Genomic DNA, 25,589 nt, shown 5'->3' with positions numbered 1-25,589 from the left:
TTATTTTCTCAAGTCAAGTCAGTAGGGACAATCTGTTCTCCAGAAAGTTCCATCAGAAAAAAACCTCACAGATCACTCAATGCACTTTAAAAAATTTGATTTTTCATTTATTCTTTGGCAATTAGATTGAAGTTATCAAGGTTCAGCTGAAAATAAGATATGTCAGCAGCCAAATTTAGAAGAACAGGTATTCTAGGTTCAATAGAAAGTGAGGTTCCTTCCCAGGTAATGCACTTACTGCTTCTGAACGCAGCATCTGACCCACCTTCTAGCCCTATTACTGCTTGGGGTCCTAACTTTGGGACCTTAAGACCTTAACACAAGGTTGTTAAATGCAAGGCCCAACAGGATTTTGAAAAATGTTATATAATTAATTCCACTATTTTCTTTTGGGAAATGTATGGTTCTAGTACTTGATTAAACTTATTGTTAAGCCATTCCACACTGTTCCAGAAATGTTAGAGTATGTATATATTCAAATAAATATATACTGGCCTGTAAAGTCAGGAAGATTTGTACATTAGCAGCACTCTGCTTTTTCTTCTCAAATTCATGTACATAGCAAAGCAATGGAAAATAGATTGTACTTACTGAACCAGGTCTAGGATAAGGTACTTTTCCTTCGTATAGAGCCCAGTGGTATTCAGGTCCTTCTTTATGAGCATATGGTCCATTGAAAGCTGCTCGGACACTTGCCATGTGGTAAACACATATAGCATATCCTCTAAATATATTGCTATGAAGTAAAATTCAAATACATTGTTAAAGTAATATGTTACATTATGTATATATAATACTGGTATTATTGTGCAATTAAAAATAAGTCACATTTCAACAGTATTGAGGGAAAAAAAAATACTTATTTTTTCCTATATGCTTTTCTTACAACTGCTGTGTCCAATGTTCATTACAAAGTCTTTAATGTATTTATTTTTATAACATTTCTCTGAGGACGCTCCCTGTTGTTATTCCAAAATTTAAAGATGGTGAACACTGAACTCAGGTCTTATACGTCTTTGATTAGTGACTTAAACAGCTAACCATTTTTCTTCTCTTTTTTCTTTTATTACTTTGGAAAGGTGAGAATCATCCAATGCTGACTGAAATGAACAGGACTCTTTGTATATTGAGTGGGAATGTTGGTTGTGATTAGTTAGATCATCAAGATCACTCTATGTAGACCAATCCACATAACAGTATCTTTTTTACTTCTAAATTTTATTCATAGAACAGAATGGTTTGGGTTGAAAGGGACCTTAAAGGTCATCTAGTTCCAGCCCCCCTGCCATGGGCAGGGACACCTTCCACTAGACCAGGTTGCTCAAAGCCCCGTCCAACCTGGCCGTGAACACTGCCAGGGAGGGGGCAGCCACAGCTTCTCTGGGCAACCTGTTCCATTGTCTCACCACCCTTCCTTATATCTAATCTAAATCTACCCTCTTTCAGTTTAAAACTGTTACCCCTCGTCCTATCACTATACTCCCTGATAGAGTACCTCCCCATCTTTCACTTAGTTCTGGAGAAGCAGTTCATTATTTTTTAAGGAAGCATCAGTGCTTTCTACAATAAAATTATCTCTGAAGACTCCAGAAGGTGATCCAGATAATTTTAATTAGGTACCCACCTTTCTCTACTGGCATAGGGAACCAGTAGAAAATGCTAGGTTCCTGTATCCCTAGAGAACCAGATCTGCCTTGCTTTATTCCAAAAAAATAAATCAGGAGAGTGAAATAGTGGCAAAAGAACAGTCACTCTTCTCTACCAGTTACATCCTAAAGTAACAATTGGATGTCCAAGGAACAGGTACTGTGTTCTTGCACCTGACCGAGGTGCAGTGGAAAAGGAGGCCACCAGCAACATCACATCTGGTGTTTTAGGCTTCACTGAGAAGTTAGTAGGAATTTAAGCTGCTATCTACTTAAACTTGAGTTACAGTGGAGCTCTTAAAGGAAGAGAGGTGGCTCTGATAGGCTCCTCTTATAAGCATGCAGGAGTGCACATACTTTGACACTAGGAAGTTTTCAAGCAGAGAAACATTTAATTAATTATGATCCAGATATATTGGATCACTGAATGAGACTTCAAGACCTTGAGTGTGTAGAGCAGTTTTTACATTAACAAGGAAGCCCACTGTGAATAGAACAGGGATTAAACTGTTTACTATATATTTGTTAAGGGATATTTATCATGCAGCTTCTATCTCTTCAATAGGCTGTTCAAACAGTCCTCTATTGCTGCTATTATTTCTTCTAGTTGTTTACCTTGTGGTGTTGAAGAGGCCAAATATCACTGGATTTTTGTTATCACGAGTTTGCAGCAAAAACACATCCTCTGTAAAATTTAAAAGCAATGTTATTGGTAGAAAACTACTTTTCTCAGTCCCAAAAGAGAATCTTCATTGTTTGTTAGAAGTGTAATCTTATTTTACTCATACATGCTATTTAATTTTATGCAGATTTTAAAAGCAATCTTGAAAAACAATGAAATAAGTAAAGGCATAATTGATGATAGTCAACTCCATATGTATAGAACTTCATATACACTGGAAACAAAAAACTAAACCACTCCCTGTTAATGAATACAAGTACAATATTTGACTGTAAGATGTGTTATCATGAAAGTATATGTTTTATATGATGTTTTTAAGTTTGTTGCAGTCTAGGATATTTACCTAATTCATCAAAATGCGTATCAATTCCATTTCTCCCAGGCACTGAGCAAATGAGCCTGGTTTTGAGGAAAGTGCTCCATTTATTCACAAGCATTCGTTGGCCTCCCATATCATTCTGCATAGAAGGAAACAAATGCTGATGGTAATTTGAATGAGTAAGTCTAGAAGCACAAACATCTCAGCTGAATTAGACTCTCATTGTATCTTTTAATGTCAAAAGCATGCATTTCCAAGCCACATGTCTATTAATAGTATTATTTGTCTGAAGTCAGTTTTCAAGCAGGATTGCACTGATTAAGTCCAGGTCTCATTAAGAGCTGTGGGTTTATAAGAATTTTTTATTTCATACATGCATACATGGATAGTTTTAACTATCGAGCTGTTGCAAATCTTTGCTATTTCTCATTTTTGTTAACTGGATGTACTGAATATGTTAGCAAAGTTTAGCTTTGCTTTAGGAGCTCAATGCAAGGTTACATCAACACATTTGGAAACTGAAGCCCTGAATTAGGTTATAGAGCCTGGTACAGCTGTGGCAAGTCTCAGGCAAGCGTCTACATGGTGTTCTAACAGTTTCTCAACAACTTTAAATAATTCCTGCTTTGCTATGTGTAGTTCATCTTTTTCTTGCTATTGCAACTGTCGGACTGTCAAGAAAAGGGGGCATTTACTATTGCTTAGTAATCAGATTCTGTAACCTTTGGGTAGTATCCTCAAAGCTATGGTCTCATATTCAGGTAGACTGTGTAACTGACTGTTGCAGGCTCTGTATTAGGCTTGCAAAACTCCTCTCACAACTTAATTCTGAACTACTGAAATGAACCAATTTCCTCAGAAAAGTACAAATATACAGAGAAGGTTCTTCTGTGTTACAAAACCTGTTACAGCTCAGATAAAAACGTAAAAGCTGGGGAAAAAAAGCCAGTTCTTGAATCACTAGCTAGCAATTTTTTGTATTCATTAAATCAAATCTGAATTATAGCATACAGCTGTGAAGCTAATGCCCAGATGATAAAGGATGTGAAGTTTTAGATAAGTGGAAGAGAAAGGTCTGTGGGATTTTGGTTTAACTCATGGCTAGAGATAAGACATTCAGGTGGATATATTTCAGTCTAGAGCAAACTATTAAAATAATCTATTCGAACATCTACCAGAACGCAGGCCAAAGAATTCTACTTCAGATCTTGACACAGGCTTGAATTCATAAAGCCAACTAGCTTTGTGAACATTAATGTCTTAGGTTTCAATTAGGTACTTTGCATACTTCAGGTGTTTTAAGTTATACAGGAGTAGTCCTTAAGAAATTTTAATAGGTAGTATGCTGGTAAGCATATGTGACATATACCATATATTGAGGTGACAGAAGATTTTTAACTTACATCTTTCTCTTTTCCCAATAATTTTAGGAATATATGCCCTACAGTTAGAAGGGGGAATGCAATTTTTTTCAGAAACAAAATCAGATGCTAAGAAATAAACTTCTCGTTCCTTCCTTTAATCAAGCAGATGTATTCCCAATGAGAATGGGAGAGTTCCTCTCATCAGCCTTACCATAGTTCAATTAACAGAAAAGGAATTCACCCAAACTTCATCAATTGTTATGGACAATTGGTTATAGACAGCTCAATCTGGGCAATTATATGTTAACAGTGCTCCTCTCCAGCAACTGCCTAAGATCTCCTTCTGGTGGAGGGGAGGCCAGGGAGGCAAAGAGAGATGGGATCAACACACCAGGAGCATGGCCTGAGTGAGATATGGATAATTGTGCAGGGCAGTGGAGGGAAGCGAGGTCTTTCCTTGTGACTTTTCTGCTCCTTCTGGTAAACCATATACCTGGCTGTGGTAATAACTTGCTAGACAATTCAATCCTTTGTTCTAGTTTCCTATCTGCATAATTTTCCTTAGTTGCTGTTGAGAAGAAGAGGAATGATGAAATGAAAATGTTAATTAGCTACTATCTATGAAGCAGTCTATATATAGATGGTTGACATTGCACCCCTCCTATCATTCATGCACCAGAAAAAGGTTTTCAAGTTACAGAATCACAAATAGTTGAATTTGGCAGGGACCTCTGGAGATCATCTATGTCCAACTGCCCTGCTGAAAGTAAGTTTCTTTAAGCAAGTTGCTCAGCAAAGTGCTCAGGCCTATGTCCAGTCAGGTTTTGAATATCTCCAAGGATGAAGACTCTGGGCAACCTGTGTCAGTGTTCAACTACCCTAGAAGTTCATTTAGATGGGATTTCATGTGATCCAATCTGTGTCTATTGCCTCTTGTCCTATCCAACTCTTTGATACGATAGTCACTGACCCTGCAGAAATGCAGGTGAGTTAAGTCTGTTTTTTATTGACAGAATAGGAAGGCAAGAGGGAACATCAAAGACGACTGGTGGCTGGGCTGCTCCTGCCACCAGGAATGTGAGGGCACATCAGTTTATGTCAGCTATGAGAGCTTCAAGAGGACCTGGACCTACAGCAAATAATAAGGATGGTGTAGCCTTGATCTGAATTGAGAATATGGATGGTAAAAGAGTCCTGTGGGCAACTGATGTTACTGTTACCACATATCAGCACAAATAGAGATGGAGTTGAATAACAAAACTTCTGAACTTAGCCCTCCTCTCTCAGCAAAATTTGGCTTCAAGCCCAGATTTCGGATTGCTTTTGAATTTTCTAATGCTTGAGGCTATTTAGATGTAGGGTTTTCATTCAGACCTATAACTTACTCTCACATACATTAACAGATGCCATATTTGCCTGGGGGAGAAGGACCAAAGAAAGGAGCATGCTTTTTTTTCATTTAGCTGGGGAATCAGAAAAAGGATCTTACCGCACATACGCGTCCAACTCTAGTATATATGGCATGAGTGCTTGTTTCGGCCTCTAATGCTTTTTCAGTAAAGAAGAAATATACTTTGTTATCATCGTGGTCTTCATTGTCAGGAATCATGTATGAGCCAACGAATTTTGGTTCTTTAAAAGAAAACAAAAGTCAATTGAATTCAAGCTTATTAAAACATTCTCTTATTTTTTCAATCCTTATAATCAGCTGGTAACAAAGAAAAAAATAAAATTAAAGAATCAGGGATCTGTCAGTCAGAGAGCTACCTCAGGGGAATAGGGTGATAGAAATAGGAAAAAAATCTTTTTGTGGGTGGGTATCTATAGAACATATGGAATACATTAATGTCAAGCTATTTTTATAGCTCCAATTCAGAAATCAATATTCCTTTCTATGTGTGCAAGAAAAAGACCTTTTTCTAGTCCTGTTCTCTGGGGTTTATATATTTTAATTTGGATTAGGCTAAAACCTGGCACTGATATTCACATAACAGTCTCTGATCTCATACAAACCAGGTGTAGGAATGTCAGCTTTGGACAAGCAGCCTTTTAGATCAAGAAAAAGCTCTGGTGGTTCAGCTAATACATGCTATATGAACATATATCCTCATAGATAGAAGATGCATTGTGTATATTTGTCATGAAATGTAAACCTCTTAAATTTTTCCTGTTTTGATATTTTACTGTGAAGTTGAAACCTAAGTTCAGACTTCAGACCATGCCTGCATACCTTTTAACCCCACACCAAGCAGATCTGTGAATGATTTCATCTCACTGATTTGTAGCAAAGTTTTTATAAGTTCTTTAAATGAGAATGTCATTCATACAGCTAGTATGATTTCTTAAGAAGCAGTGGGTAATGTAAGTATTTTCTAACTTTTTGTTCTCCATGAAAGCAGTCATTGCATTTTAAGACATTGATACAGCACTTGGTAATTTTCTAAAGTGTTTTAAATATACATTTAAAAATATTCAATTTCTGCAAATTTAAATTTCAAGTATAGACAAAATGAAAAGCAAATGAAAAGCTTGAGGCTATAATTTAAAGAATCTATATTTAAAATAATGAAACCTTCCAGAGAGAAGATAAACTTCACTTACATGTTGTGTACATCCACCTTACATTTCACATTGAAGACTATGAAACAATTCTTAAATTTCCCAGCATATGATTTTTCTCAATATTTTTCTTGTGGAATATTTTCATTTTATTCTTTAAAATTACATGCTTTAATTTTTCATTTCATTTAACTGTATGATCATCATACGTTTATTATCTTGCGTTATTGTATGACATCCTTAACTACATAATTTGGCAAAGATTGAGTTGTTTTACTGCAACATAAAAACTAAATGATCTCATCTAGAAAAAAAGAGTACTGTGTTCTAGTTAGAAGCTTTCATGAATTAAATGGATAATTTAAAAATATTATTTTAATTATATCTGGCATATCATGAAATAGTGTAGAATATTCAGAGTATAAATTAAGAGATTTTAAAAATGAAAAATGAAGGATTTAAAAGTTCCACTTGTTAAATCCAATATATAACCTAAGTAAAGATCTCAATTTGTTCATCTTGACAGGGGGTTCATGCAAAATTTCATGGAAAAAGATAGTTTAAACAAATTCATCTCCAAATAGATATACACATGCATCTACAATAGCCTTTTAATTCCTGGTTAAACAGAAATCGTCTAGTCATCCAAAACACCTCTGGTTCTTCCTTCCTCTCCTTCCCATACCTTTCAACAGGCGCTCACTATCAGGTTCAGTTCGGAGATGGGCCATGCGATTCATGGTGCGAAACAGAGCTGCATCTCTTCCCCAGTAGTCACTGTAGAGACCAGTAAAAAGTTCACCACCTGCAGACCATGTATTAAAAAACAACAAAAAAAAAAAAAAAAATTTGGTACTGCTCTACTTACTTATTAATTTCATTGCATATGACAAGAACTGCATTTTAAACATGGCTTATTAGTTTTTGCTCAAAATTAGGTAAGAAGGCAAGTCAGTAAAATACATATAGCCTAAAGAGTATATGGACATTGTTCCTACCAGCACTGCAACATTTACAGTTGGAACAGCATGAGGACAAGAATTTTAAATTTCATTCATTCATGAATGACTTCATGGTAGATTCACACACAAAACATGAAGCCATTAAATTAACATCTAATAACATCTGCCAGAATAACATCTGCCACGTAAGGCACCTAAGTTCAAAGATCTCAATGTCATTCAGTTAGTGCCTGGCCCTAGAAACATCTACCTTTTGTCGACACCTAAATTTTCACCAGCACAGACTCTGACCAATGATTTGCTTCTGCGTGCTTCCAGATGTGCCCTGGTCTTGCTAATGAGAAGCAGCAAATTGCTTGGTCCCAGAACTGGAAGGGACATGTTGGGTTTATGAGGACCCAGAAATAACAGGAGCCAGAAAATGGGATGAAAATGCAGCAGCAGGATTCAGAGGATGCAGTGCTAAGAAAAAGAATAGTGTTAGTGCACCAAACCACTGATTTGGGCTACACTGCGTGGATACAGCTCAAACCTAAACCATCCTTGAATCCACAGATTGGACCTCAAACAGGGGAGTGTTTCCTAAGCATAGTTATCAGATTTGGCTCTGTGCAAAACATGGCTGGAAAAGATTTGTTAGTGAAATGTGTACTGAAAATACTGGAGGGCTGGAGGCAGTTATGGCCCCAGCTGGAGAGATAAGAAGCAGTACCTGCTACCTTAGAAATGTTTTATTAGGCTAAGGGGGTTTTCCAGTCAGCCTACTGGAGCTGTTCCACTTTACCTGAAATAACTACAGTTTAGGTATAACTTGCTGGCTGAGGCGTTTAGGTGTTCAGTGGACAGAGAAAAGAGCCTATTTTTCTCTGGTCCAGCAATAACTCGCTTTCCTATCCTTAAAATATTCACCAGAGTAGGGACACAACCTGAGATCTCATCTATCCTGCACAACTGATGATGCATAATTCCTGAAAAATTCATGGGAACAGAAATTTGGTCCCATTTTCAAAGAATTTAGATGTCATTCACAAATCAAGCAAGCATAGGAAAATATTGGAAATTATACATTGATTTACAGTAACTGTTGAAAATCTGTATGCAGTTGGGTACAACTGGATCATACATATGTTCAAAAATCCAGCCTATCTCTATCATCTGACCCATCTAAAATTGTGATTTTGGACATATTTTACTTTAATGAAATTTCAGCAATAATTCTACCTTTTAGTTATGCATGTGTGCAATTCCCCTTAACTGACCAAGCATTAAAAATAATATATTTCATAACTTTGTGGATTTAGATTAAACATTTTTCAGGTGCAATTTAAGAAGCAGAGGGTTATTGTCACTAGGTGGCATCCTAACGTTAGAAAATGACAGGAATTAAACTGCACGAGAAGAGGGAAATAAATTATTTCCAGTTCATGGCTTCTCTGAGTGGAGGTTTCAGTGACACAGCTGCCTACCCCCTAATCAAAATAAACGTGACTGATCCATTCAAATAACATTTGCTGGCATTTATAAAGGATTATAGCAGAAGCAAGAATTTTGCTTGTTGGTCTCCCTCAAAGTGTGAATTTTGTTTCTCTTAACAGATATATATGAATTGAATGGTACCATAAAACTGAATAATGATTCTGAATAATGATTCTTATAGTTTGGCAGCTGAGACTGGTTCAGAAACCTTTGCTGATTCGGAGCTGAGCATAATTTTGCCTTAGGCTTCATTATATAAAGAATAGATATTGCCTTCTAGAATACATGGTCAGGATTTAGTGTAAAGTATTGTCAAGTGAAATGAAAAATAATTATAAATTATAGCATCAGTAGAAGTTAAGGTTACCCCAAATGAATACAGAGCTTTATTTTTGAAACAACACAGAGCTGCTTAAACAACAGATTTTGCCAGTGCCCGAATAAGGTTCCAAACAAAATTCATAACCCTAATTAATCAGTTACATTAGTCATAAATCCCCCTTTGAGAATTCCATTGGAAAAATATCTCAGATTGACTGGGGTTTTTTGGTTTTGTTTGGTTTTGGTTTTTTTTTAAATTATGGTGACGTGTAATACAAAACGTGACACTTTTATCAACACTGTAGTGAATCTTGGAAAATGCATCCATGTGGGGTAAATGACTCTTCACGAATTGCTAGTGATCAGGATTGACATTCATAAGTCCAGATGTTCAGAATTTTGGACAGGAAGCCTATTCCTTTTGTTTGACATAGGTATAAAATGTTAGTATAGGTAACTAACCTGCTGGTATGGCATTCTACCATATACTGAGGAAGTTATCACTGATTTTATCTGTGAGATCCTAGGGGGGAGAAAATGGAAGTTCCAGTCTTTCATGGATATTGTTCCATGAAAAATATTGTACAGATACAATTAAATCTGATTTTTACCCTGAAGTGTTACTACACTAAGCATAAGACAAATGAGCAAACAGGTCACCTCACCTAAGGAAAGCAATGAGACAATACCGATGATAAGTATGACTGGCAAAGATCTCAACACTAGAACATTCAACATAATTCTGAGATCTTTTGCACTTTTGACATTAAGAGGATCTTCTCTTTTCCTCTTCAATAGTCTTTTGCACATCCTTTAAATCCATGTTACAAATTTTGAATGCTGCTAGGTTTATACAGGTGCTGACAATTCTAGATTTAGAGACAACTTGAGGTTGAGATTTGAAAAGTCCTGGCAAGATTTCTACTCTTTTATCTTCTATTCTGTAGCTACTACTACATATCAACTTTCTTCTGTCTTGGTTGCAGGGTTTTGTACTGTTTCATCTCACACTGATAAATCAGTATCTTCCAGTGAAAATCAACTGAGCGATTTCATAGACCTTCACCACTCCTCCCCATTTCCAGTCTAACCTCAGCTTCATGTGTATTTGACAAATTACTTGCTAAAATTTAAGTTTTAATCCAGTCTGGTTAATCCTTCTAAAACAAGAATAAAAGTTTTCTTCTTTCCTTATTTAAAAAAAAAATAAAATACAATGGACCTCAAAAACCAGTTTTAGCTCAAGTGATACATGCATGCTTTTTAGTTAGCATTCTTTTCAAGCAGAGAAATGTATCAAAGTTCAGTTGGGGCCATTTAAATGATAGCTTTATTTTTTGTCCTTTTCTCAGAGCAAGATATTAATAAAAAAAAATACAAACTTTTTCTTCTAAAACAAGAATTCCTAGATGACGACCCTTAAGGTAAAACAGATTGAAGAATGTGATTTAATTTTAAAAACTTCAAACTACAAGGAATTTCTATAAATAGGCTGCTTCCACCTTAGAAGTGGGTTTCCTTCATTTGTTATTGGCATGTTTTGTGTGCCTGCTTCAAATTGGAAGGTAATGCAAACATAAGCTATTATTAATCAGTAGTCCCTTTGTATAAAATTCCCATTATATCACTTTCTGCAAAGTGGACTAGCTGTGTTATGAATAAAGGCATAGAACATAATGAGTAGAACATAAACAGCACCTTTCATGCATTTCTTTCACTGTCCACCAGTTATTACTTACATGACAACTAAAATCAGAATACCAATGCACAATTTTAACAAGTGATACTTTTCACAGTAGGAAAAAAACAAAATACAAAAGAAATTCGCTATTGCTTAGCTGGTAAACTTCCTCTGTATATTTGTATTTTCTGTCCCTCAAGTATTCTGTCTTCTGTTTTGAGAGAAAATGTATTTATTTTTGTTCATTGTGTAGAGTAAAAGAAAAGACACAAATACATGAAACCATTTTAAAACTGTAAAACCAGAAAATATTATTGGAATGGATTCCCTGGATAGAAAAAAATATTCAAATGTAGTTTAGGTTTTTCACCATTTACTCGTGATATATTGCAGGTAACAAAACACAGACACAAACTAATTTCTCAGCTTTCAAGAATTAGTGTGGTCTACGTTAATCAGTGTGCATGATCTGATATCAAAAATAGTTTTGGCTATTGAAAGCAGATGGGAGAGTTCATTAGAAATAGAAGTCCAGAAGTTTTATATGCATTTTCTTTAAACATATATATTTTATTCAGCCTGTTTGCCATCTAACATCTATTCTGTTTCCTGAATATGACAATAAATTTCTAAAAGTTAATTATTCATAAATTGAGGAATTCATCACAAGCTACTTTACCACTGGGTCAGATAACCTGTAATAAAACTTACAACAGCATGGATACTTAGTTTTAAAGCCAAGTCACGAACTATTGTTTTCTTGAAGTGGGTATTTTAACTGATGTGTTGAAATACATGAAGAGATACAGAACAGAAGATTCTCTTTCTTCCTAAATTAATCTAGCTAGATCTGGTTCTAATTAGTGATGGTGCAAATGATCTTTCAAGATGAAGATTTTAAAAGCTTTTAAACTTTTATCAGAGGCATGTGAAATTTCCTTCTTAGTCTAATCCTCACTGTTAGTCAGTAGCACTGATGGCTGCTGGGTTAATGTGAATTGCAGAGGTGGAAGAAGGTTTTGACTTGTTTAGTTAGGAAGAAGAGGATGCTGGGATATGAAAGCCTCTGTTAACAGGTTTGCATAAAACCTTTTCAGGGACACGCACATTGGCTGAACCTGCACTGGGAGAGTGGAGGCAACTCTGGGGTGCAGCCTCCAAGGGCACGCTGACCCCATACCAGGAGCAGATTTCACTTTCTAAGAAAATTGGAGTGCATGAAGAAGGAAGCCTCCAAGCATTGGAGGAAAGACTGGAAGACCAGTCCTGGAGGGTGCATGGTGTAGTTGACAAGTTGTGATCTCCTGTCACAGGGTCATGGCTGCCATGAGCTGGAATCACGGCTCAGCTGAATTAAGGAGCATCCCTTCCTTCACAGTGCACTTGGCATTAGAAGTCTCAGTCTCACTTTCAAAGATCAATTAAAACATTTTTTACTATTCACTATGTTTGCATCTATGTCTTCTACCCTTTTCAAATGCATACCTAAAGAGATAAAGGATATTCACTCTAGAGTCTAAGGAGCAGCACTAACTCTGTTTATCGTCAGCTGTGAGTCTCTGGTTAGTAGAAGTTAGTAGAATACATGGAACTAAAAACTTCTTTAAAATATTTTTCCTAAGTATTGGAAGTGTTGAATGCCAATATTATAAAAAAACACAAAAGCATAAATAAAATAATAAACTCTTTGAAGAATTTTGTTATGCTTTTAAAATATCATTCTATGATCACTTGAAATCAAAGAATTCCCAATGGAGGCCTAGAAAAACAGCCTCTAAATACCTTTCTCAGGTCATATTAGTTTTGATGAAGGGGTGAAAGTTTGTCTGGTTTTTGCTGTTGTATTTGATAAAAATGTATTATTTTCTCCTGTTAATCTTGCAACATTACAGAATTATTGGCTTTTTGAGATTGACTTTATAAGTCTTTGTCAGTGGATGTCTACGACTTTGATCAACACTTATTAGGGAAGGGCTTATTTAATGGGTTTTTCTTTCAGATAAAACTGTGAGGATCCATAGGACCTCCCATGATCCAAGGCAAGAAATGCAAGGACTAACCATTAGTCTTGAAGTGCTTAGTGGGACAATCTGGCTTCCATTTAAGCAAATAAAATTCACATTGATCTCACAGTAGGAACATGATCAGGTTAATTTATTTACTTAGTTCTGTCTGAGGTTGAGAAGGACTTCAAGATTAGACCATGAGGTTTCAGGCCTACAGCAAATTCCATGGGATGAGTCTTTGTTCCCTGGCTGAGCTAAGACTGGAATCTGTTAGAAACTGTAGAAACAATTTAGAAATAAGGGTGGAAGAAAAGCGTAACAATCTGTGCTTCATGGATTTTGGGAGGTCAGTCAAAATACAGCATTTTTTTCTTATTCCTTCATGACTTCTTAACCCACTAACTCTTAAGAATTTGAGCTGTATTTTTTTTTTTTTAATAGGAATGAACAATATTTTGATGAATTGCTTCAATTTGAAAGATTTAGATAAACCTAGCACGTAAAAATACATCTGTCACTCATGATCAATACTTCCTCACCACCATGGGTGAGCTATATCATAGTAATTAATAAACAGAGATTTTAGCCGTCTGATTTTAAGATATGAAGTCAAATGTAAATATCAAAGGGCCCTAAAATCCTCTTTTTATCCCTGAAAAGTTGAAAATTTATTTGATCTTCAGCCTCTATTTTTTAGCTCTTTCTTTTAATGACTATTCCTTTTGAATGCCTAGTTTTCTAAAAATGTTTTCTAAAAAAGGAAAATCATTGTGTTACTCCCCAAGTGCATCTAGCTTTCACCCTTTACCTGCTGTTCCAGTCTATTTTTAGTCAATGTACTATAATATTGCCAAGACTGTGTTCGCTTGATCTCACAAAATGTTTTCAGGAAAACATTATAGAAGAAAAAACATATGGTTCACTATACTACAACTTCAAAGGTCCCAGCCCTACAGTGATATACTTACCAACAAGGCACAGAGGAGCACTACCTCAGCACAGCTTTCTGGCACTGCAGGACTTAGACTAAATTCTATTTTTGTAACTGTCGAGTATAAGATCAACTCTCCTAACAGAACATCACCAGTTTTGGATAGTTTTGTAAGAAGGCAGCATTGAAAAAAATCTATTTTCATCTCAAAAGCTATAATTTATATAAACAATAAATGCTTGTTATAAACACAGTTAAATTCACACTTTTACAAGATGCTTGTTACTCGGATTACATCTCAGTAGATGAAAAATTGTAAATTATGTGTATTTGTCTCAGTGGTGTAAAAGACTAAGCTAGACATTGCTTTGCTCTGAAGGAAAGCAGGAAATTATTGTTTTGAAAATTACACAGCAATCAATTACTGCTTCAGGATGGCACGTGTCATATAACATCTACTCACTTCAGTGAGACCCCCTTGCTGGAGTTAATGCTGCCTGGGATGTAATATTAATGTGGGCAGCACCATGAGGATTAAGTCTGACGTGTGGAAGGCTGCAATGGAAGACTGACAACACTTCAGTGTGCTGAAGAAAGAGACTCAGAATGACAGATTGACAGGACCGTGAAGCTTGTGACATAAAGATCATTACCAATTAAGATGGAGGTGAAGGAAGAACTGGGGTCAAAAGGGCACCTGCCTCGTCCTCTCTCAAATTTGTGCGATTCCAGTTGAAACAGATGATCCTTTAAAAAAAAAAAAATCACAGAAACCAGCGTAAACCCTACAGGCAAAGAAAACAAGTCCTTAGAGATGAGCTTTAACTTTGTTATACCTTTGTAATGGATTGACTTCATTCGGGAGGAAACACAATTATGGTTACTCACTGATGTAGTAGTAAAAATTCTCTTGGTTTCTACAAATCACCTTTGTGTATGCACTGCCCCAAAAGTATCAGTAAAACATGCAATAAAATTGCACTTATTTCATTTCTGTGGGAGTGGGGAGTGAAGATTCCGCTATCTTTTCTTCAAATTATCTGAACATTTAATAGATATCTAGCTATGGAATGTGTTTTCCCTCTTTAAACATTTTTGCCAGTAGTTGTTAAATATATCATTCTGTGTTATCTTCTTTTGGTAGCTTTGACATGTTTATATATCTTCTTCATAAAAGTATGTTTAGGAATGAATCTGCAGTTATGGTTTTCAGAGCAGATGTGATTTCTGCAGTGGATTTAACAGAATATCAGTATAAAAAGAATATTGGCAACCCAGTTTCATTTGTCTGTATAAGGCTTTAAAGGCTGAGAAAGAATTTACAATTTAAATTTTCATTTTCCATTAATGCTATGTTTGTCCCAGCTTTCTCAAAAGAGCCCATTAATATCTGATTAAAATATCAAGTGAGTGCACAATATTTTTTTAGTTTATATATTAACAAGAAAGTATGCCACAGAACACGGAGATGGGGGATAATATAAAGGCAAATAGAGAGAAAGCTGTGAAAGTTTCATAAAAAATATGCCACCCAGCCATAAAGTGTGTGACTAGTAAATGTTTTGATAGTCTAGCAGTTCCAGTTCTGTGTCACAGGTTTACTGAAATGTCCACTGAAATGCAGACTATATCATCATACAGGATAAATGCAAGCTACCTGCTCAGTAAACTAATCTCAGTTTCACACTGCTAATATACTAAAGCAAATGTTTTGTGAAGCACGGAATTACATGTGACAGGACCCTAGATTCCCCAGTATTTTGAGGAGGATCTGCCTGGATCTCTTCCTTACAGCAAGTATTCTCAAAGAGGTCCAAGAGGCTTTTAAACCATAAAAATCAGGTTTTATTAGAGTTGATTTTTCAAGTATTTAATACAATAACTCAGTATTCACACAGAAAAAAGCTTGATATATCTAGACTGGTCAAAATAGTGTCCTGGTAGTCCTTATTTAACTATATATAGACCTTTTAGTCCGTATGTCATTATAACAGGTTTGTTTTCTCTTCCGTTGGTTACATTCATGTAATTTTGGGGGGCTGCAGTGTATGCAGCTCAGTCCCTAGAAAGTTTTGTGTTTGAGAGATACAGAAACCTGATTATATGTCTGCTCTCTGTGGTGCTGTATTCCCACTCTCCTTCAGATCACTCACCTATGTCAACCCATCCCACCCTACAACCTCTCTCTTCCCAAGCAAGTACAATTGCCCCCAAAGCAAAACTAATGTTCTCTTCAAGCAGCTCCACTGGTGACAGTTATGCTCTCCTGTAAAAGACATAAAAAGACAAGGGCAAAGCAGCAGAACATATACTGATCACTGCATGGGATGGAAAACCGGTAAGATAATAATAATAATAATAAATAATTTTTTAAAAGGACAGAAAGAAAAAAGATACAAGGAAAGTGGGAGAGTTGTAGAGCTGTTAGGTCCCACTTGATGAATAATTGAATATTTCTATACATTTCATTTAAAACAGTTAATCTTGAATTTGTCACAAGTCCCTCCTGTTCAAAACACTATTTACTCCTTAATCCTCAGATCAGCCAAGCTGATGACATTTTGCTGCAACTTCTAATCAAAAATTAAGATTCCCATTAGTTAGAGAGCTTCTATAAAAATTGGATGTAACTCAGAATGCAGTTTTGAAAAAATGAGACATCTGTTTCACACCTACTTATAGTGAAAAAGCCACCCCAAATTTAAAATAGCAAACAAAAACCATATAAAATTTAAGTAATAGTCCTAAAACTCACAAGATAACAAGGCATTCGGAATCTCACCTCTCCACAAGCTCCTGTGTTGGCCTAACCCTGGCCTGTTAGTGCCTGATGTAAAGCTGATGCAACAGAAAATATTCATCCTCGGTAGAGACTGGTGGTGCAGGAATTTTATTTTCTGCTGTATCAGCTTCAATTGCACATCAGTAGTAACTATTCCCCGTCTGCTGTTGAGTAAATGTCAAACAATGAAGAAATATTTCTCTGTGTGTGGAAATCTCAGCCCCATTCCGTACTTTTCAAAGATCACATATCAGTTATTTTTCAAAACTAAATACCATAACATTTTGGGTCAACAGTAGAAGAAAAAGAGTAAGGTGAGCTCAGGAAAGGAAAGAAAAACCTTCTGAAACTGCACAAAAGAACTAAGGAGTCATAACTGTCATAAATTATGATGTAAAGGAAGTATTTCTAAAAACAATCTGACTGCTATTTATTCTCTAATAGGGTTTTAAAAATAAAGCTACTCATGAAAAAGTTTCTCTTCTGGGATCTCAACTGAACTATTTGTCAATGAATCAGTTCAATAAAGAAAAAAAACCCCGATTTTTAGAGAGAAAGATGTAGAAGTAAGTGGAGACATAAATTGAGAGTTAAAATTTAATACAATTTTCTAGTCTTAATGCTTTCTGTTCACTTTTCCTCACAGTAAAAAAAAATAGACTTGTCTATGAAAGGAAAAAAACCCAAATTTAAAACTGATTACAGAAAAAAACATACTGAGATAACATGATCAGGTGTGGAAACAAAATTATTTTGACACAATACTTGAGGTTGCATTATTCATATTTCATGGTTTATAGTGTACGGCTCATATTTCATCCCAAATAAGGAACAGAAATTTAAATTTTTTGTGCTGTAGGATAAAATGTCACTGTTATTCAGACCAGGGAGGCTTGGCTGGTATGGGAGTCTTTCAGACGATGTGAAATGATTTTGTGTCACTGTACACCAAATTATAGTATCACAGTGAAATAGCTATCAGTGTACTTAACCATTCTCCTGAGAATCAGAATAAAAACAATGGTAAAGATAAACCCTTCTCTTCTAACATTCATGACATGAACGTGTTTAAAACACCTAATTATATGACCATGGAATTAAAAAGTTAAGCAGTATGCATTCTATCCTTTTGTTATCTACATTTTAGCAGATGAAATTTCTGAATAAGGATTGTACTTTAAATATATGATCTAATGCTAATACTGAAGATAGACAAAAATTTGGATTTCAGTGCAACTTGGAGAAGTTTTTAAGTGGATCTCACCAGCTTTGATATAAAGCAGGATGTGTATCTCATAAATGCTTGCAGATGCATGTAACTGTCTGAAAAGTCACTGAAAATGTAAGTAATGACTCCTCCAAGAGACATTTTCCACCTTCACCTTTTAGGACAGCATACCAAATATTCCATGGTTGCAATAAATTATTCCCATCATGGGGCAAGTAACTGAAGATCAGGTGTTGGATGTGTCAGCTTCCATGGGATTTAAATTAAGTAAGTGTTACACATTAATAATCAGCTTTGAAGGCTAATACCATAATTCTAACCATCCTTGCTGTTTGTGACATTGGAATCCCTTGAGAAGTGTCAGAAGAAAACTGACAGTTTCCTCACAGATTATCCTACAAGTCAACATTGCAATCCATTTTACGGGCACTTCTTAGTGGTTAAGGTAAAAATTATACAAAAACACATATGGAGGGTTGGGAGTGGAATTACAAACTTCTACATGTAGTTTGAGAAAAGAAATGGGTTTCTGGGTTTGATTTATGATGCCTATGATTCAGGAAACGTAATACACTTTCAACTATTATTAAAATAATAATGTTGTTTAAGAAGAAATAGAAGATATTTTCAAGGGCATCAAGCATTTTACCATTAACTTGATATGAATTGATAATTTTAGACAATGAAGAATAATGTAGACTATAAATAATAATGAAAGAAAAGGTCAATCAGAGCCATTAAAATTTAAAGACTGCATTTAACTGTTGCTGCAGAAAACTACTTTCTCTAATGCCAAGTGCTGCTTTGCTCTGGTTCAAGACAGCATTTATGCATGTATTAATTTAAAACATATGTTCACTTCCATTCTTATTCAGCAAAGTACCTAAGCCTATTCTCCATGTTAATACAGTGGCTGTATCTTTTACTAAACCGGGGACTTAAAAATATAGAGGCTTTGGTTGGGTTTTCCTATGATTTTATTTTTATAACAAAAAATAATTTGATTTTCTGTAAGAGGATATTTTTTTCACTTTATATTTTTATTGTTTTCCAGGTAACAAAAAAGTAAAATATATCATACTGGCATTTTTTAAAAGGAAAATTAAACCATTTCAGAACCTTTAATTATGTACTTAACTCTGTACCCATATGCTCCAACAGTATTGTCAAGGTCTGCTCTCCAGGAGACCTGTACTTTTTTGTGGTTGGTACCTTTTTTGGTTATTTGGGGGGGCGTTGGGGTTTTGGTTTTTTTGGCTTTTGTTGTTTGGGGTTTTTTTCGTAAGGAGTCCATGTTACTTATATTGCAGGATAGTAAATATTGTTTATTGTGGGGAGAGACTGCAGATTTTTTGTGAATATAGTTTTTAACACTGGCTATACTACTATTACTGCAATTCAATGTACAAAATTAATTCTTAGTGTTAATGATCTCATAGGTATTCAGCCTCAGAGTAAGAATGACATTACAAACAAGAGCTGTTTGTTGCATTTCATTTACTAGGGGTCATATATTTGAGAATTTTTTAAAGAGAACTATAAATAAGAAGGTTCATATGCAAAGTGCATTGAATGAGAAAGCGTAAAATAGAGATGCATTGTTCGTGCAAAACTATGAGAAATGTTATTTTAAAAACCTTAATAAAGCCATGTGGTGCTAGTGTGTACTGGGTCTGGCTGAGCCAGAATTGGTTTTCCCCTGTAGCAGCCCTCATGGTGCTGTGTTTTATGTTGGAGCTGGCAGGGTGTTGATAGCACACTGGTGTTGTGGCCACTGCTGAGTAGTGCTTACACAGCACCAAGGCTCTTTCCAGCATTTCCCCCCCCGCAGTGGGACAGGGTGGGCAAGATCTTGGAAGGGGATACAACCAGGACAGGTGACCCGAACTGACCAAAGGGATATTCCATACCATATGATGTCTGCTCGAGTATAAAGCTGGGGAAAAGCAGGGGAAGGGGGTGGGGTCACCCTTGATCCTCTGAGGCAACCACTACATGTATGGGAGCCCTGCTTCCTGAGAAGGCCCGACCCGACATCGCCTGTTAATGGGAAGTAGAGAATAAATCTGTTTTCTTTTTTTTTTTTTTTTTTTGCTTCCGCATGTGGACCTTTGTTTAGCTTTGCTTATATTAAAACTGCTTTTGTTTTACCCACAAGGGTTGTTTGTTTTTTTTTTTTCCTATATTATTTTTTTTCCCCATCTTATTTTTTTTCCCCTCTTTGCCCTGTTGAGAAAAAAAGGGGGAAAGGGGGGGAAGTGATAGAGCGACTTGGTGGGTACCTGGCATTTAGCCAAGGTCAAACCACCACATAGTGTCATATGAAGCACCCTTTTTTCTGTTCAAGTAATTCCTAAAGCATCAAAAAAAGGGAGTGTAAACATCAAAGATTCACCTTATTTGACCATAGTGCCCTGTTTGAGGAAGAAGACTGTTGGGAAGGGATGGGACACACTGACTCCACAGGGAAAGGACATCCCAATGGACTGGCTGAATGAGTGACCTGGTAAAGTGGGCTTTCAACGGTCATCAGAGTTGGAAACTGAAGCCCAGAGCAAGAGGGAGAACTGCAAATGGAGAGGGTATGGGAGGGAGAGGACTGCCAAGGGCGCGTTCTCATCCCTACTCTGAAGACAGCATGTTCAGAAGCTTTTCTCAAACCTCTGTACAAAAGCTGTGAGGTTAATTTTCACTTGCAGGGTTACAACCTCTCACAGAGAACTTCCATTGAAGTCCGCTGCAATTTTACCCTTGTTCTTTATGAGAATGACTCTGAGACTTTTGTCTCAAAAGAGGGGATATTGCTCTTGGATTCACTGGTTCCATGTACTCCATATTTTTTTCTTAATACTATCTTAAAGCCAAAGCAACAAAACAAAAACACCTGTGATTTAAAAACTTCACCAAGCTAGGTACACAGTGGGACACAGTTGCAGCATTATTGATGGTCTTTAGTGCCATGAAAATGAATGTAATTTATTAAATCCCCAAGACAGTAACAGATTTTATTCTGCAGAAAATAAAATTTAAAAATATTTAACATAGCAGGTATGCTATTTCTAAACAAAGAAAACATTTATTGCCTGTATGTACTTTCCCATTTAGTCAAATAATTTTTAAGTCTGGTTTAATCTTAACATTGCACCTTTAAAGTCCAGCATTTTGCACATCCTTAGGTACCCATGCACACTTGCACAGTCTAACATGAGGAACAAATGAACTTATTTCCAAATGAATTAAATATGAGATTTGTAGAGCATTTCACTGGTGTAACTGGATATTTTTTCTCATGTGAGAAATTGAATACTGAGTGAATCAAGATAAATTTTGTGACCACAATAGAAAGTGAAGTGCGATGTACAGAATAAATCACATCTTGATTTTCATTGTCTTTTGCACTATAATGTTTTTAGTATAAACTCACATGACACTTTTTTCAAATATTCTTTTGTTCTGCATATTCCCAAAACATTTTTTTGTACTTCTTTTCTTCTTTCTTGTATACTCACTTATCCTTATATTTTTATTTTGACATACAAAGACTCACTGAATACACTATGCAGAGACTTTTAGGAAGGATGAACCTTGACTTGCCCATTAAAAAAAAATCTGAAAAATCACAGAACACATCTGTAAATCAGCAGAAAATATAATTCAAATATAAGTCTCCAAAATGAACTCTAAACTCCACGACCTGTCTTAAGCTGTACACTTGCTTCATCAAGAAGGCACGTGGTAAGAGAGATGTGCAGTAAAATATTTTGTCTTTGCATAACAACAGAAAATAACATACTGGGTCAGGCCTGAAGAAAACATCTCATATCATATAGTCTTTTGTAGTTAAGCAGACTAAATTTTGGTGCTAAGAAAAATGTGTATTACTAGCATCTGATAACTATAGACCCAAATATTAGGTAGGTGACTAACTGATATAAATCCAACTAACTCAATAAAGAAACTAAAAATCTAAACCCAACAGAAGATGAATTAGTATCACGGAGCTTATATAAAGGAACCTGTGCTCCAAATCCTTATAATAACACTAATAGGTTCCTATTGCAACCTGCTGGCCTATTTAAGTCAACATGACACAGGCATGCAGATATATGAGTGAGTAACACAAGGATGCTCCAACAGTGAAAAACTTTTCATTTCATGATGTAATATCTTCTTTAAAAAATCCAAACACTAACTTTCAAAAGGTTCTAAGCACTGGCAAAATATTGCTCTGCTTGTTTTCAGAGGATTACTAACTTTTAAAATTACAACTTCCATGTTCACTCAACTTTATTTTCCAAGCCAAATGGGGATACAATATTAGGAATAGAGTCCTCAAAGAACTGGCTGAAATATTTAGGTCTCTGCTACTTGACATAATTAAGATTATTTGGGAGGTAGTATTTCTTCTGAGGATCTGTTTTCAATCCTCTTTACTATCCAGTGACATACTGAAAAGATCAATCGTCCTATGGGATGAGAGTGCATAAAATATTACAGACATTAAATCCTCCCTAAAAATTCAGATGTATTTTTCAGGTCTATGCATTTTATTCCACAGTTAAATGATTAAGACATATTGGGCTCCAATCTGAAAACATGTTTAAAATCTGGAGCTATGTCAGACTTCTGTCTGAGTTTGCTAAAGGATTAGCAATTTCTGACTTGTGTCAAAATATCTAGCTTAAAGTAACAGAAATAATATATTTCCGTCATTTAAAGTGTGTGAAATACTCTGGCAAAAGGAAAAAAAAACCCAGCTACCCTGCATATAGAAACAGGCATTTATCTTTAGCAGTTCAGAATGTTTAAGCTGAAGTGGTTGAACTGGTCAGAATTTTAGGACACATACTTTTGCATGACCTTAAACTGGACACATAAACTCATTAGGGTCCTATGACATAGAATAGGCCCATTAGAAAAATAAATTATGATTATACTGCACTAGTGTGATAGATAGTATATATCAAAGTTCCAGGAACTGCATAAAGGGTCTCTAAAATGAAAAAGTTTGAATAGCTGTATGTGGAGATATAGTCTTATGATCAGGTGAAGGAGAAGCTAAAGATAGTACAAAATTGCTATACAAAAATAAAGGGATTTCTGTGGAGAAGTGCACAGCCTTTACACAGAGCCTTGTTAGCCAAGACTTTCCCTTTTCCTTGATTTTGACAGGTTAGACTTGTGTTGAGATTGTGAGGGTCACATCAGAGCAAATACCAAATAAAAGTCCTCTCATCTAATGATTGCTATCATAACAACTGTGACAAAGGTCATAAAAAAAAAAAAAAAGGACAGATACAGCTCTATGGTTTGAGCTTACAGTCTAGGTTTTGGTGATGGATGGAGCAACAGATGCATTGGACATGGAGAGGACAGCAGCTACATTCAACTGAGAATGGATTTCAGAAGGAAATCAGATACTCTGGGGAAGTTCTGTCTGTTTACACAGTGTGGAGCCTTAGATAGCCAACAGTCCTTTTGCAGAGCTTCAACAGGGCATGCCAAAGTAAGCCATTCTGGAAGAAAGGGCAGAGGAGTGGATCCACTGCCTCTTGACACACATGAACTGCAAATAATACTTCTTTTTAGTTCACTTTTTTATCTGGAATAATTTTCCTGGATAGATCTCAGTCAAGTAAGAATAATTATTAGTCATAAATTATAGAAGAATTGTACAATATATAGGGTGCATTTTATAAACCTGTGAAAATATTAACTAAACCCTGTCATTGTTCAGGTTTTGCTGGTTTTAATTATGACAACTAACACCCTATTGAGCAGTAACTCCAGTCCTCAAACAGTGCCACAGACTTCATGAGGTGCCCTCACTTAGAAAAATACTTTGTCTCATAAATAAAGGTGGCAGAATCTAAAAATCATTATGATGAAGCTGTAATATTTTACCTAACCCCATCAAATTACCACACAGGTGGAATATTTCTCTTTGAGATAACAGTATTATTCCTCTGTATTGATTTATTTCCCCTGACCATCTGTCTTTAATCTTATAAAGGGCAAGTCTAATATGATGGAAAATTCATTTCATATGGCTGATCAATTCACATCCTCTACCAATATGCCAAATTGAACTTAAACTTCATGTATGGCCATATTTAGATCGTATTCAGAATGAATGTCATTCACCTCATTTTATGGATGGAGAGTACTGTCAAACAAACCTGTTTTCTGTTACAATGTGTAAGAATGACCGATAAGAACAACTGTGCTGATACAGAATACTTGGCTTTCTCTAGGGCATTTCACTTAGTACATAGCTACTTGGTGAAACAATGAGCATTGTAGAATTATTAAGAAATATAAACTTCTGACATATATCAAAGTATAGTTATTAGGTATGCATCAAGGAATCTGCCTTTACTGAACGTTTCCCTAAATTTTGCTTTTGATAGAAAGATGATTTTTTTTAATTTAACAGAGATTTAAACAATCATATGATTTCTTTCTTAGTGAAGTTTAGAAAAAGACTGGAGAGGCATAAATAATGAAGAGAAAAGGTTAATGAGAGGTCTGGGTGCATTCAGGTTATGGAACGCTCTGAATACTGAGTTAAAGGTCAGAAGCTAACAAAGTAGATTTTAATACAACCGTATCCAAAGTGTTATATTCTGAAATAGGGAACACAGTTTATAGCTGAAGTACATCAGAATGCCGTAGAAGGTGGAGGTTCAGATCCTTGTTCAGACTACTTTCAAGTATTAGATTGAGGTGCCTCATTTAGGATCTCGGACATCCTAGGTGCCTTGTTACAGCTGACAGAGACAGGCATCTCTAGAAATCTCTTAACTGACCTTGTCATATAAGACTGATAATTAGGTGCCTCAACTAAGTGTGTAAACTGGGATAACTTTGTGCTCAAGAGAAGAACTTTGGGTCAAGTGTAAAATGCTAAAATGAATTTTCTCATTGTGATGCTGTGCCAAGAATTCAGCACTTGAGTCTATGAAAAGAGGAATCTCAAATAGAGGTAGGGAAGTGACCTTGTCTGTATACACACCGTCAAATAGCATGTCTGGTTCTAGTGTCTGCACTTCCAAAACATGTGAAAATACTGCAGAGAGTTCACAGGAAGGACACAAATATGATTGAGGAATCCTTGTGATAGGAGGTTTAAGGAGCTATATTTATTCAGCTTATCAAAAAAAGTGAAGAGGTGGCTTGATCTTTGTGGAAAAGATATGGAAAAGATAGTGGGGGACTTTTCAGCTTGGCTATCAAAAGCATATCAAGGTTAAATGACAGGAAGTTGAAGCTAGATAAATTTAACCTTGAGTAAGTGGCTATTTCCTAACATTGAAAGTAATTAAATATTAGGACAGCTCACCAGAGACATAGTGGTGTTACCATTGCCTGAATTCTTTGAAATGGCAATACATATTTTCCTGAAAAAGTTTTAATTCAATACCTGGGAAAAATTATCCATGCAGTGTGTGTGACTGACCACATAAAAAGTTCTGATAGCTCCTTTTGGCCTTTGCTTCTATTTATGCAATACCCATTATCCCTTCCTAGCAAAGCATGGGAAGGACAGAACTGCCCTTTCTTCATTATCCTCACTGAGCTTCACATATACAGCTGTTATAAGTTAACTATTATAGCCAAAACTCATGTATT

General features: G+C 35.8%; 1 protein-coding gene across 1 annotated transcript in view; it reads right to left on the bottom strand.

Annotated features, from left to right (window-relative positions):
* The window catches only part of SEMA3E (semaphorin 3E), a 152,417-nt gene that overhangs the window by 26,921 nt on the left and 99,907 nt on the right, over positions 1–25,589 (bottom strand). Inside the window, exons 5-10 of the mRNA XM_074869321.1 lie at positions 14,601–14,694; positions 7,256–7,375; positions 5,501–5,643; positions 2,672–2,786; positions 2,262–2,331; positions 592–736 (exon numbers count right to left, since the gene is read on the bottom strand). Of these exons, the coding sequence (XP_074725422.1) occupies positions 592–736; positions 2,262–2,331; positions 2,672–2,786; positions 5,501–5,643; positions 7,256–7,375; positions 14,601–14,694 (687 nt within the window). The remainder of the gene's footprint in view (positions 1–591; positions 737–2,261; positions 2,332–2,671; positions 2,787–5,500; positions 5,644–7,255; positions 7,376–14,600; positions 14,695–25,589) is intronic.

Source organism: Strix uralensis, chromosome 5 (genome assembly GCF_047716275.1).
Source record: "Strix uralensis isolate ZFMK-TIS-50842 chromosome 5, bStrUra1, whole genome shotgun sequence".
NCBI lineage: Eukaryota > Metazoa > Chordata > Aves > Strigiformes > Strigidae > Strix > Strix uralensis.
Note: the sequence above shows the minus strand (reverse complement) of the source record. Positions and strands in the feature narration are given on the sequence as shown.